The sequence below is a fragment of the Danio aesculapii genome, chromosome 2, assembly GCF_903798145.1.
Source record: "Danio aesculapii chromosome 2, fDanAes4.1, whole genome shotgun sequence".
Taxonomy (NCBI): domain Eukaryota; kingdom Metazoa; phylum Chordata; class Actinopteri; order Cypriniformes; family Danionidae; genus Danio; species Danio aesculapii.
The window spans coordinates 52566258-52581808 of NC_079436.1; the positions used below are offsets into that span (position 1 = coordinate 52566258).

General features: G+C 35.9%; 1 protein-coding gene and 1 long non-coding RNA gene across 2 annotated transcripts in view; one reads left to right on the forward strand and one right to left on the reverse strand.

Annotated features, from left to right (window-relative positions):
* The window catches only part of gna11b (guanine nucleotide binding protein (G protein), alpha 11b (Gq class)), a 101486-nt gene extending 100690 nt beyond the window's left edge, over positions 1 to 796 (reverse strand). Inside the window, 1 exon segment of the mRNA XM_056445669.1 lies at positions 654 to 796. Coding sequence (XP_056301644.1) covers positions 654 to 789 — 136 coding nt within the window. The 5' untranslated portion in view covers positions 790 to 796.
* A 783-nt stretch (positions 797 to 1579) lies between these two features.
* Positions 1580 to 15308, forward strand: LOC130214011 (uncharacterized). The gene is made up of 3 exons (XR_008835603.1): positions 1580 to 1766; positions 13115 to 13270; positions 15166 to 15308. It is a non-coding gene; the product is annotated as an uncharacterized LOC130214011 (long non-coding RNA).
* The last annotated feature ends 243 nt before the right edge of the window (positions 15309 to 15551 follow it).

The following is a 15551-nucleotide window of genomic DNA, read 5'->3' on the forward strand; positions in this document are numbered from 1 at the left end:
AAAAGTGTCTAAGTTTTATCACTAAAGCAGGTGAACTCTCAACCCTCAAAGCCTGATTTGCATAAAATTTGAATACTACAATCTGACAGGATTCATGTAGTCAAATGTAAACCACATTCAATCTTAACCTACTGTGCAATACAGTAAAGTGATCCTATACTGCACATATTCCTCAACGGCTCGATGCAATGCATCATGCACATCACATAACAGACCATTTGGAGTCGGCTCATACCAAAACTGAAGCTAGAAAAAAACTATAATAATAAACCAAGCAGTGTGCGATCTTATTCGCAGACATCTGACATGAACATGCACATAACTGAGAGCATGCTGAGATTTGTGCGTGCTGCTGTTGCATGCCAGGCCCTGTCCAGCATTCGGCCCGCATATGCTAACGCGCTAACCCCCTTAGCACATTTCGCTAACATTAATATACAGCAAACTACATAACAAATATAAACCGCAATCACCTCAGATTTGCACTTAGCACAATTGTGGCGTGTTTAATACCGCAAACCACCACAACAAAAACACCCAAAGCAAAGCCTGCGCTGTGTATGTGTGTCTAACTTGGATATATGCGTGTGTGTGTGTGTGTGTGTGTGTGTGTGTGTGTGTGTGTATGAGTGAGTTTAACGGCGATTTCGTACCGAGTAGCAGCAGCTTCAGCTCCCGTCTAGCATCGCGTTTGTCCCGGCGCAGCTGCTTATCGATTTCAGCGTTGATTCGTTTTGACTCCTTGGCCTCTTCGCTCAGGCAGCAGGCCATCATCGACTCTAAAGTCATCCCCACTGCTTTACTGTACACAGCCCGGCCTCGTCGGGGCTTCAGAAAGAAGGAAAAACGGCAAAAATATCACTGCGCTCGGGCCGCCGCGGGAAAAGGGCGGCTAAAAATGAAATATCCCCCTCAATCCTACTTCTCTGAGGAAAAAAAATGTTATATTGAAGATGAGGAAAAATGAGAGGGAGATGGTTTGAGAGTGGGGGAGGGGGCCGGGGGGCCTCCGCGCTGCGTTCAGTCCTCTCCGGTTAACGGAGCCTCTACCCCGCGGATAAAGCACGGAGGTGAGAGAGGAAGAAAAACCGGGAGGATAAGGAAGGGAGGGCAGCGTCGACGACGACAAGGAGGAGGAGGAGGAGGTCCGGGAGCCTTATCTCGCAAATGATTGAAAAATCCAGGGCAAACTATCCTCGCGTACGTGCGACACTCCCACAACGGTTCCGCGGCGGCTCACCACCAACACGGGTCCCGGTGAAAACGGGACAGACCGCACAGTCGCCACATGCACCTTCCCCAGCCTTATCCGCACCTTCAAATGGAGGGAGAGGAAAAGAGATTCCTCCTCGGGAAAAAAGGAGGAATCGCTGTCCGATCGCTGTGTGAATGAAGCGTCACTGCTGCTTCGCAACGGTTAATTGAATAACGTCAAAAACATTCCCTTTCGTGTCGTTTTCAGATCACGAGAACTCTCAGTCATGACACTTGTAGAATATTTAAAAAATCCTGGACGGGGTAAAACAGCCCGTTGCTTTTAGAAATGGATTATGCCACTTTTTTTTGCAGATGACAGCAGCGTCTCCTCCTACATCATGAGCGCACTCTAGAATGATTCCACACGGCGGCGAATGACTGACAGGGAGACCAAGGCTTGGTTAAAGGAGAAGAGGCGGGAACTGCGCTCTGGAGGCGGATAGCAGGAGCTGTCAAGTTTGGTGGACGACGCAAGACGGTCAGGCATTCGGAAAGTGCTCACTGCCGGGGTGTGTCTGAGGAATAGTGTGCACTGCGTAGAGGTGCACTGGCATAGCGCTGTTTTATTTGGTCTTTTCATTTGTTTTTTTAGTGCAATTTGTATTAAATATGTAAAAAAATCTTGGTTGTAATGCAATAACGTGCACTTTTTGTACAAATAAACTTGAATTAATAGAAATAACAGAAAAGTAATACAATAATTAAATTAAATTAAATGGAAAATAGACATAGTTAAAACATGACAAAAGCATTTTCAAAGGTGCAAGTTACAAACTAAAAATAAGATTAAGGCTTTAAAAGGATGTTTTTTTCTCGCTTTATTAGACATTGCACTATTTATTTGTATTGCCATTTGTATATCAATGAACATGCAGGAGCAAAACCTTAAATTGAGCACAATAATAAAATTAGGGGAAAAATAAGAGTAAAAAGACATGAAATATCCATTTTAAACCTCAGGTATTAGACATAGCACTATTTATTTATTTTTTTATTGAAATTTGTATATCAATTGGCATGCAAAAGCAACAACAGAAAAGCAGTACAATCATTAAAATAAAGGGGGAAAAATAAATAGGAAAAAGACATGACAAATATATTTGAAAATTTAGGTGCAACTAAATGTTAAGCTTAAATGATACACAGTTTTTTTCCCTCGCTTTATTAGGCATAGCACTATTTATTCATTTATTTTTATTGCCATTGGTATAACGATGAACATAAAAAAGCAACACCAGAAAATGAGTGCAATTATACAATTAAAGAAAATAAATCAAGAGTTATAAGACATGACAAATCCATTTTCAAATTTAGGTGCAACTAAATGTTAAGCTTAAGGATTTAAAATGATATACAGTTTTTTCCCTCGCTTTATTGGGCATAGCACTATTTATTTATTTATTTATTAATTTATTAATTAATTTATTTATTTATTTTTAATGCCATTGGTATAACAATGAGCATACAAGGGCAATGCCACAAAATGGGTGCAATTATACAATTAAAGAAAATAAATCAAGAGTAATAAGACATGACAAATCCATTTTCAAATTTAGGTGCTAAAAAATAAGTTATCAAATAAAGTTTTAAAATGATGTACCTTTTTTCTCACTTTATTACACATAGTGCTACTTATTTATTTATTTATTTATTTTAATTGCCTTTTGTATAACAGTGAACATATAAGAGCAATAACAGAAAAGCAGAACAATAATTAAATTAAAGGGGAAAAAAGAAATAGTAAAAAGACATGACAAATCCATTTTCAAATTTAGGTTCAAGTAGTTACAAACTAAAAGAAAATATTAGTTTAACGCTTTAGAATGATGCACAGTTTTTTCTGGCTTTATTAGGCATATTAGCACTATTTATTTATTTATTGATTTATTGATTTAGTTTATTGCCATCTGTATAACAATGAACACACAAGGGCAATACCATAAATAAGTACAACAATAAAATGTAAAAAATAAATAAATAGTATAAAGACATGACAAATCCATTTTAAAATTCAGGCGCTAGTAGTTACAAACAACAAAATTAAGTTTAAGGTTTTAATATTATGTTTTTTTCTCACTTTATTAGGCATAAAGCTAATTTATTTATTTATTTATTTATTTTGCCATGTGTATAACAATGAACATACCATAAAATGAGTAAACTAATAATACTAAATTAAATAAATTAAGAGTAATAAGATAAAACAAATCCATTTACAATCCAAAATTCAGGTGCTAGTGTTTACAAACTAAAAAAAAAAAAGAAGTAATTTAAGTCTTTAAAATGATGTACCATTTTCCCCCCTATAGATTTATTGGGCATAGTGCTATTTATTTCTTTTTTTCATGATATTTTTATTGCCATTTGTATAACAATGAACATATAAGGGGATTAACAAACAAAATTGTACAATAATAAATTTAAAGAAAATAAATCAATAGTTATAAGACATGACAAAACCATTTTCAAATTTAGGTGCAAGAACTAAAAAATAAGGCTTGGCTGGGTCAGTTGCCGTTTCTGTGTGGAGTTTGCAGGTTCTCCCTGCGTTGCCGTATAGGTTTCCTCCGGGTGCTCCGGTTTCCCCCACAGTCCAAAGACATGCGGTACAGGTGAATTGTGTAGGCTAAATTGTCCGTAGTGTATGTGTGTAATGAGTGTGTATGGATGTTTCCCAGAGATGGGTTGCAGAAGGAAGGGCATCCGCTGCGTAAAACATATGCTGGATAAGTTGGCGGTTCATTCCGCTGTGGCAACCCCGGATTAATAAAGGGACTAAGCTGAAAAGAAAATGAATGAATTAGGCATAGCGATATTTATTCTATTCAATTAAAGAAAATAAATCAATAGTAAAAACAAATCCATGACAAATCTATTTTTAAATTTAGGTCCAAGTAGTTTCTTCTTTCCCCCCACAGTAGTTTTCTTTCCCCCACAGTCCAAAGACATGTGCTATAGGTGAATTGAATAAACTAAATTGGCCGTGTATGTGTGTGAATGAGAGTGTATGGATGTTTTCCAGTACTGGGTTGCAGCTGTGTAAAACATATGCTGGAAAAGTTGGTGGTTCATTCCGCTGTGGCGACCCCTGATGAATAAAGGGACTTAGCCGAAGGAAAATTAATGAATGAATGCCATTGGTATAACAATGAACATACAAGAGCAACACCAGAAAATGAGTGCAATAATACAATTAAAGAAAATAAATTAAGAGTAATAAAACATGACAAATCCATTATCAAATTTAAGTGCAAGTAGTTACGAACTAAAAAATAAGTTTAAGGCATAAAAATGTCAGTTTTTTCTCGCTTTATTAGGCATAGCTATATTTATTTAGTTATTTATTTATTTGTTTATTTATTTATTTGTTTATTTGTTTATTTATTTATTTGTCATTTGTATAATAATAAACATACACAGTAAAAATTATATGATCAGTTAATCATGTTTAATTAATTGTAACATATTAAACTAAGTTAATCATGTTCCAACTTAATTTTATGAGTTATGCAAACTGTTAGTCATTTACTGTATATATTATATTTAATATAAGTTCAAATGACTCATAAGGTTAATTTGATTCAACTTAAAACAGGATTTTTACAGTGTACAAGAGCAATAAAGCGGTAAAATAATTACAATAAAGGAAAAAAGAAAACCAATTAAAAAATGTAGGTGCAAGTTACAAACTATTTATTTATTTATTTATTTAAAAACTATCCAAATTACTATCCACTATTTACAAACTATCCAAAAATGTAGGTGCAAGTATAGCAAATTATTTAAAAATCATTTTAAGGCTTTATGAATTTTTTCTGGCTTTATTAGGCAAAGCAGAATTTTTTATATATGTATATATCATTTTTTATTGATATTTGTATAACAATGAACATATAAGGGCAATAACAGAAAAGCAAAACAACAATTAAATTAAAGAAAAATAAAGTAAGAGTAAAAAGACATGACGAATCCATTTTAAATTTAGGTGCTAGTCAGGGGTGTAGTGGACATTTTAAATGTGGGGGGGACAGCTGTATGAAATCCAAAGGTTTACATTTTTAATCACCTGTTTCTAAATGGTCTGTCTCTAAAAGTGCGGGGGACGTATCCCCCCGTCCCCCCGGTTGCTACGCCCCTGGTGCTAGTAGTTACAAACTAAATGATAAGTTGATTTAAAATGATGTACCATTTTTTCCCTTGCTTTATTAGGCATAGCGCTATTTATTTATTTATTTATTATTAGATTTTTTTATTCTATTTGTATAACAATGAACATACAAGGGCAATAACATAAATGAGTACAGTAATACAATTAAGAAAAGACAAAATTAAGAGTAAAAAGACATGACAAATCCATTTTCAAATTCAGGTGCTAGTAGTTACAAACAAAAAAAAAAAAAGGCTTAAAAATGATGTCCAGTTAATTTAAAACTATTTACAAAGGGTCTATAAGGCATTATTTATGTATTTTTAAATAATTTTTCATTGACATTTGTATGACAATGAACATGCAAAAGTAATAACAGAAAAGCAGTACCATACTTAAATTTAATTAATATTTAATTAATACACATGGTAAAAAAAAACATGACAAAACCATTTTCAATATCTATACGCACTCTTTGTACACACATACATTACAGCCAATTTAGTTTATTCAATTAACCTATAGCGCATGTGGGGGAAACTGGAGCACCCGAAGGAAAACCACGTCACACAGAATTGACAACTGGCCCAGCCGGGACTCGAACCAGTGACCTTCTGGCTGTGAGGTGACAGTGATAACCACTGAGCAAATTTTGCCCACTGTCATTTTGTGATTCTGGAAAAACCTTTTATTTAACCTTTATATTTATAAAAACAGAAAATTAGAAGTAGAGGGTGTGAAAATTCCTGTGTATTTTTTTGATAGATAGATAGATAGATAGATAGATAGATAGATAGATAGATAGATAGATAGAGAGACCGACAGACAGTCAGACAGGTAGGTAGGTAGGTAGAATGATAGATAGATAGATAGATAGACAGACAGACAGACAGACAGACAGACAGACAGACAGACAGACAGACAGACAGACAGACAGATAGATAGGCAGATAGATAGATAGATAGATAGATAGATAGATAGATAGATAGATAGATAGATAGATAGATAGATAGATAGATAGATAGATAGATAGATAGATAGATAGATAGATAGATAGATAGACAGTCAGACAGGTAGGTAGGTAGGTAGGTAGGTAGAATGATAGATAGACAGACAGACAGACAGACAGACAGACAGACAGACAGATAGATAGATAGATAGATAGATAGATAGATAGATAGATAGATAGATAGATAGACAGACAGACAGACAGACAGACAGACAGACAGACAGACAGACAGACAGACAGACAGACAGACAGACAGACAGATAGATAGGCAGATAGATAGATAGATAGATAGATAGATAGATAGATAGATAGATAGATAGATAGATAGATAGATAGATAGATAGATAGATAGATAGATAGATAGATAGATAGATAGATAGACAGTCAGACAGGTAGGTAGGTAGGTAGGTAGAATGACAGACAGACAGACAGACAGACAGACAGACAGACAGACAGACAGACAGACAGACAGACAGATAGATAGATAGATAGATAGATAGATAGATAGATAGATAGATAGATAGATAGATAGATAGATAGATAGATAGATAGATAGATAGATAGATAGATATAATTTAAAGGTGCTATAAATAAACATTAAAATTGTGAAACTCTGCTTACATCTAGTGGACACATCAGGTATTACATTCTGAATAATAAAAGAAATTGTCTTCAAGTGTTGCTGAACATAGCTATTGTGTTATAGAGACATTTCTATTTCATTTAAGGTACAAACATGATGAAAAACATAGGAGATAACCTGAGGCACAGAACACACTGTAAAAATATATGTTAATTATCAGTTTCTGTATTTTGTGTGTTTTCTGTTTACAGTTGTGAAGTGCATTATGGGATGTTGATCTCTGCTCTGTCTACTTTTGATGTTGAAAATGCAACTCTGCAGTTTAACAAAGTGACTTTCGTTGACATATTAGTAGTTTGAAAGAATATAATGTATAAGAAATAAAATAGAGAAATAAGTCTGTGAAATATTACACTGTAAACCTTAATGTTGTCTTTACTGAAACAATTAAGTAAAGTTGACTTAACATAACTTATAATTTTGCATTTTAGTCCTATCACTTAAAAATATGAGTTAATTAAACTTCTGGATCATGAAAATGCATGAACATAAGGTTTCAAGTGTAGTGAGCTCCAAATCATAATTAATCCTTTGAAAAAAATAGGTCATTTTCACAAATGTAGTCTTGACTGTAAAATCCTAATATGTGCAACCTTTTAAGTGCAAGGCCTTTTTTTAAATCAAAAAACAAATGGCTTCAGGTATAGTTATTCATCATAATGTGAATAAATGGGCACTCATTTTTTTGTTTAAAATTTATTTTAAAATTTTTCGTAGTATATTATTACACACACACACGTGTGCATGCACATACATGCATATATATATATATATATATATATACTGTATATATATATATATATATATATATATATATATATATATATATATATATATATATATATATATATATATATATATATATATATATATATACTGTATATATATATATATATATATATATATATATATATATATATATATATATATATATATATATATATATATATAAAACTTGCTGGTATTGTAGACTATACTTAAATTTTTCAGTTCACCAAACTTAGTACTAAGTTTGAACTTATTCATAGTGAACTTATTAGGGTTTTCACTGTATTACAAGGTTGTTGTAGCATAATATACAACACCAACCCAGACAAAATATCACTGTAAACGATTAAAAGTGTTCATATAATTTTTTTGTTTGTTTACTTTTCATGATTAAAAGTAGTTGGAAGAATGATCAAGCTCCCATAATGCAATTGCATCCTAAACATTTTGCACAAATGAATGAGAATAATAAAGATACACATCACTTGGAGCAAGTCACATGCTTTTTTCTTTCAGTAATTTACAGACTTTTATGCAGTTTCATACAGATGTGACAGAGTTGATCAGAACATAGGGACAGAGAAAAATATGAAAGTACAAATAAGGGCGGCATGGTGGCTCAATGGTTAGCACTGTAGCCTCACAGCAAAAAGGTCGCTGGTTCGAGTCACAGCTGGGTCAGTTGGCATTTCTGTGTGGAGTTTGCATGTTGGCATGGGTTTCGTGGTGCTCCAGTTTCCCCCACAGTCCAAACACGTGCTATAGGTGAATTGGATAAGCTAAATATGGATGTTTCCCAGTGATGGGTTGCAGCTGGAATGGCATCTGCTGAGTAAAACATATGCTGGAGTAGTTGATGGTTCATTTCGCTGTGGCGACCCCTGATAATAAGGGACTAAGCCGAAGGAAAATGAATGAATAAATGAAATTACAAATAATACAGAAGGTGTTGATTATGTTTAGTCAACATGGTGGAGTAGCTAAATACTCAAAAAGTCTTTAAGTTAATCTTTAAAAGTCTTCATGATGATATGTTCAAGACAAAATGTCCATAATACCAACAATTTTTTTTTTTAAAGAAAACTTGATATATGTGTTATTATAAATTGATGTAGGTGAATACAATTCCAATATTTCATTAAAGATGTTGAAAAATAGAAGAAGGTTTATCTTGGAGATGTGAAATGTGCCCGCAATTCTAATCACCCAGATACATGAATAAATAAACAAGTAAGAAAGTAAAAAGATCATCCCAGAATACCAGACAGTAACAGCAGATGACTGACTCTCCTCCTTTGAACAATAATGTCTTAGGAACACTGCTTTATTTGATTAACATTGTTATTATTTTAAGCATGTTTATTCATTGTAGTTATTTTACTTTATTAATTCATTTTTAGTGATGCTGGAAACTTTATTTTTACTTATAATGTTTGTGTCGTCTGTAAAATACTACTACTACTACTACTACTACTACTACTACTAATAATAATAATAATAACAATAATAATAATAATGTGTATGTCCACCATTGGTTTTAGTTACTATTATTTAAAAATGTAAAAACTACAGAAATAAATAAAAATACAATGAAAGTGGATTTCTTCAAACTTCTGACTGGAAATATTGGTAACACTTTATTTTGATGGTCCCTGTTGCACATTTTGTTGATTAAATGTTGCATTGCAACTACATGCCAATTACTTCTCATTTGAGTATTAGTAGACTGTCTGCTTAATATCTGGTGATACTGCTTCTTCATCAGACATTTAACTGACTATTAGAAACTTTGCACAAACATGTCAACTTACACTAACCCCAACCCCAACCTAATAGTCTAATTATAATCTAATGAGAATTACTTGGCATGTACAGTTAAAGTCAAAATTATTAGCCCCCCTGAAGTATAAGTCCCTGTTTATTATTTCCCCAATTTCTGTTTAACAGAGAGCAGATTTTTTTTCATCACATTCCTAAACATAATAGTTTTAATAACTCATTTCTAATAACTGATTAATTTTCTCATTGTCATGATGACAATAATATTTGACTAAATATTTTTCATGAAACTTCTATACAGCTTACAGTGACATTTAAAGGCTTAACTAGGTTAATTAGGTTAACTAGGCAGGTTAGGTTAATTAGGCAAGTTATTGTATAACGATGGTTTGTTATGTAGACTATCAAAAAATATATAGCTTAAAGGGGCTAATAATTTTGACTTTAAAATGGTGTTTAAAAAATTAAAAACTCCTTTTATTCTAGCCGAAATAAAACAAATAAGACTTTCTCCAGAAGAAAAAATATTATCAGACATACTGTGAAAAATTCTTTGCTCTGTTAAACATCATTTGGGAAATATTTAAAAAAGAAAAAAGATTCAGAGGGGGGCTAATAATTCTGACTTCAACTGTAGATGCAAAGTAACTTAAATTCAACAAAATGCATTAAAGGGACCATCAAAATAAAGTGATCCCATTATTTATATTTTGTATATTTCTAAATAATAAAATATTTATATAATGGTTTACATGTGAAGAAACAGGTAGAAAGAGTAAAGTGTGGATTTTTCCATCACATGCAACTTTTCAAAGGGATAGTTCACCTACAAAGGAAAATTCTGTTGTTTATTCTTATTATTTATGTATTTATTTAGTTATTTACCGTTTACTTGTGACACTCGTTTGAGTTTCTTTCTTCTCTACACATTCATTCATTTTCTTTTCGGATTAGTCCGTTTGCTTATCAGGGGTCACCACAGCAGAATGAACAACCAACTTATCCAGCATATGTTTTACGCATTGGATGTCCTTCCAGCTGCAACCCAGTACTGGGAAACACCCATACACACACTCATACACCATGGCCAATTTAGTTTATCCAATTCACCTATAGTGCACGTGTCTTTGGACTGTGGGGAAACCGGAGCACCCGGAGGAAACCCACACCAACACGGGGAGAACATGCAAACTCCACACAGAAATGCCACTGACTCGAACCAGCGACCTTCATGCTGTGAAGTGACAGTACTAACCACTGAGCTTTTAAAGGGATAATTCACCCAAAAATAAAAATTATTCATTCATTCATTCTCTTTTCGGCTTAGTCCCTTTATTAATTCGGGGTCACCACAGCGGAATGAACCGCCAACTTATCCAGCACATGTTTTCCCAATTCACCTATACCGCATGTCTTTGGACTGTGGGGGAAACCGGAGCACCCGGAGGAAACCCACGCAAACACAGAGAGAACATGCAAACTCCACAAAGAAATGCCAACTGACCCAGCCAAGGCTTGAACCAGCGACCTTCTTGCTGTGAGGCAACAGCACTACCTACTGCACCCCTGCGTCGCCCCAATAAAAATTATGTTATTATTTACTCTCTCTTTACTTGTGACACACCTGACTGAGTCTCTTTTTTCTGTTAAACACAAAAGAAGTTACTTTGAAGAATGCTGAAAATGGGTTACCATTAACTTCCATAGTATTTGTTTTTCCTACTATGGATACCTGTTCATGACATTCTTCAAAATACCTTCTTCAACTCTTTTCAACCACTTGAGGGTGAATAATAATAAAAAAGTTTTTAAAAACTGCATTAGACCCTGACAGCAGAGGGCAGCAGATATTCACAATCAATAATACACTTGTTCCTGTATTTAAGGTTATTTCTTCAAACAAAAGAGGGCACTGCTCGACTACAAATGCTGTCATCACTGCGCATTTATTCAATCGTGTACAGATCCAACTCAAGGCAAAAATCTTTTCATAATTAGTCTAACAAGTCTCAACAACAATTTTTTTGTCTTGCACATCCACAATATGCACTTATGCAGGACAATTATTCATCATGCAAACTTCTTTTCATTGATTTAAAGGGATAGTTCACTCAATAATAAAAATACTATTTACTCAACCTCAAGTGGTTTCAAACTAGTTTGTTGCTATGTTGATTACAAAAAAAAGAGTAATTTTGAAAAATGTTGGAAACTGGTAGCCATCGACCTCCATAGTAGGAGGAAAAAATCTATGAGAGTCACTGCCTTCTAGTAGCTCTTCAAAATATATATCCTTACATTTCTTAAAAGAACATTATGATGTAAATTCATTCGTTCATTTATTTTCATTCCGCCTTAGTCCCTTTATTTATCCGGGGTCGCCACAGCGGAATGAACCGCCAACTTATCCAGTACATGTTTTACGCAGCGGAGACCCTTCCAGCTGCAACCCATCACTGGGAAACATACAAACACACATACACTATGGACAATTTAGCTTACCCAATTCACCTATAGTGCATGTCTTTGGACAACCCAGGCTCATGCTGAAAACGTACCTCCACGGAGGTTTCTGGAGACCGCGAAATATGTCCCGGCAGCACGTTTTTCTGCACTTTTTGTTTTCGCGAATCCGCCAGAGGTCGCTGTTTACGCTTTTTGAGATCTCAAATTTCCCTCGCGAGTGCCATTTGCGCCTGCTTTTCTCACGTAAACCCACCAGAGGCCGCTGTCGACTCACTTTATGACAGACTTTCTGACTGACTGAACGAACGATCGGCTGACCCACCCTCCCCTTTCCCTAAACCCAACCAATTTTATCGATTGACCCGCCCACCTACTTCCTTAAACCCAACCAATTTTATCAATTGACCCGTCCACCCACTTCCTTAAACCCAACCAATTTTATCGATTGACCCGTCCACCCACTTTCTTAAACCCAACCAATTTTATCGATTGACCCGCCCACCCACTTCCTTAAACCCAACCAATTTTATCAACTGACCCGTCCACCCACTTCCTTAAACCCAACCAATTTTATCAACTGACCCGTCCACCCACTTCCTTAAACCCAACCAATTTTATCAACTGACCCGTCCACCCACTTCCTTAAACCCAACCAATTTTATCGATTGACCCGTCCACCCACTTTCTTAAACCCAACCAATTTTATCGATTGACCCGCCCACCCACTTCCTTAAACTCAACCAATTATATCGATTGAACCGCCCACCCACTTCCCTAAACCCAACCAATTTTATCGATTGACCCGCCCACCCACTTCCTTAAACCAAACCAATTTTATCGATTGACCCGCCCACCCACTTCCTTAAACCAAACCAATTTTATCGATTGACCCGCCCACCCACTTCCCTAAGCCCAACCAACACGTTTCAAAAGCAATCCAAAAAAATAAAAGCCCTCGTCTGTTTATTTATTTTTTTTTTTTACCACATTTTCAAATTTTACCACATTCTCACCCTGCTATTCACTTGTTTGTTTTATATTTCAGATTCTGTTTTTGTCTTACCTGCTTTCTGGGACCGCTCTTCACCGGACTCGAACCACCGTCTTCGTGGTCAACTCCTCTCTGCATCTCAAGCCCGCCGACGTACGTGGCACGCTAAAGGGACAAACTGGTTGCAGCCAGAATGCCGTCCATACGGAGGTAAGCGGTCAGCTGGTGAGCGCGAAAAGGAACGGCGTCACACCGCCCCATAGCGTTCGTTTTAAAAAATGAATTGCAACCATACGTACCTCTGCCTACGTAATTCGCTGTCGCCAGAAACGTCCAGAGCGTGTGTTGCAGAAACGCCAACTGACCCAGTCGTGGCTCGAACCAGCGACCTTCTTGCTGTGAGGTGAATGTGTTACTCACTGCGCCACCATCTCACCCCTATGATGTAAATAATGACAGTATTTTTTTTGTTGTTGAACAATCCTTTTAAAACTGAAAATCAATTCAAGTCTTGCTCTGCAGCTATCTGGGATCACGTTGCTCGAATTAAAGGCAGCTTTTCCCCCATTGCTCCTTGTAATCTTGCATTATTCATTCATTCATTCATTTTCTTCTGCCTCTATTTCTTTGCCACAGTGGAATGAACCGCCAACTATTCTGGCATATGTTTTACGCAGAGGATGCCCTTCCAGTTGCAACCCAGTACTGGGAAACAACCATACACTTTCAAATTCACACACACACACACACACACACACTAAAGCCAATTTAGTTTATTCAATTCACCCGCATGTGTTTGGACTGTGGGAGGAAACCGGAGCACCCAGAGGAAACCCTCACCAACATAGGGAGAACATGCACACTCTGCACAGAAATTCCACGTAGCCCAGCCGGTACTCGAACCAGCAACCTTCTTGCTGTGAGGCGACAGTGCTAACCACTGAGACAGCATACTGCCTAATCTCGCATTATATATTATATATATTTTTTCATCTTTTCAATATGTGCATCTCCACAGCTGTAAACACACAATGAGAAGCTGTGAGAAACATGTACAGCTGCTTACAAGCAAGACTGCTTCACTAGTATCTGCTGCCTTCCTGATATATGCCGAATATGTTCCACAATCTAAAATATTAGTATGACTCTTTATTATATTTCCTTTATCTATAGATAAGAGCAAACAAATGACCAAGATGGTGAGACTTAAAAAGGGAGGACGAAATAAGAAGTGCTCGACAGCTTCTATCTCTGGTTTCTGCAGAACATTTAATTAGATATTTATAATTTAACACTCATTAACTATTGTGGAAGTAAAATTATCTATTAAAAGTCGGTAACACTTTAGTTTGAGTCACAATTCATGCTATTAACTGCTGGCTTATTACCTCCACACATAGCAAAACTTCTTCGGCAAAGCTCAAATCAGACAAATCACACAATCAGCTTTTACTTGGCCCACATGCCGCAGTGAATTACAGTACATGACTGGACCAAGCCTGGCTTCCATAAGGACTAAACATGGACCATATCTGGGCCTAGTCTCAGCCAAGTTAATGACCCATAACTCGGCCAGAACTGGGCCTGCTGGCCCATGTTTGGCCATTGTCTGGAAGCCATATTTGGTGTATTATGACTGCAATGAAATTGATAAACCCATGAAGCATTGCACTTTAGGCGTGTAAATAAAGGCAATGGTTAATGGTCAGGGCCAGACGGAATCTGTGGACATTTTTTACTATTTTTGCTTAGAATTTTGTTACAAATCTGCGGATTTATGCGGAATGATTTTGGGAGTATTGTAACTAAAAGCCTTAATATATAAAATAAAAAGTAATACCTTTTTTAAATTTTTTTTTTTATTCTTTGTTAGTGTCACGGATTGGCCAGGCTCTTCCACCAGTATCCCGCAACGAGCATCTTCACCTGAGTTCTGATCACACACAGCTGCACCCAATCACTCCTATTCACTATATAAGCACACACCTCACTTCACTCATTGTCCGGTCTCGTTCCAACGAAGCGGACTTTGAGTGAACACCTCCTGGTTATCACTCCCCTTCGATCTCAGCATTTGTACTTACCTATACTCTGTTTCCTTCCAGTGTTCCCGGTGTCCTGTCAGCGTTGTGTGTATCGTCAGTCTGTCTTCCCCGCAAGCCCTCTGGTGTGTGCATTCGGTCATCCTCAGTGTCTGTCATCCCACCTGCCACAAAGGATCATCAGTTCCACCAAACTCCATTCACTTCTCATAAATTATCCTTTGATGTTCAACTGTTGGAATAAACATCGTTAAATACTTACTCACCTTGTTTGTCCGTCTGCTTCCATAAACAGTTAGGTTCATCTTAGGTCAGACAATAAAATATACATCATATAGATATACACACTGATACAATTCACCAAGCAAAACATTGTAAGGAAAACATAATTATACACCAAGTATATAAATAAAAGGTAAAATACCACATGTACACACAAAGATATACAA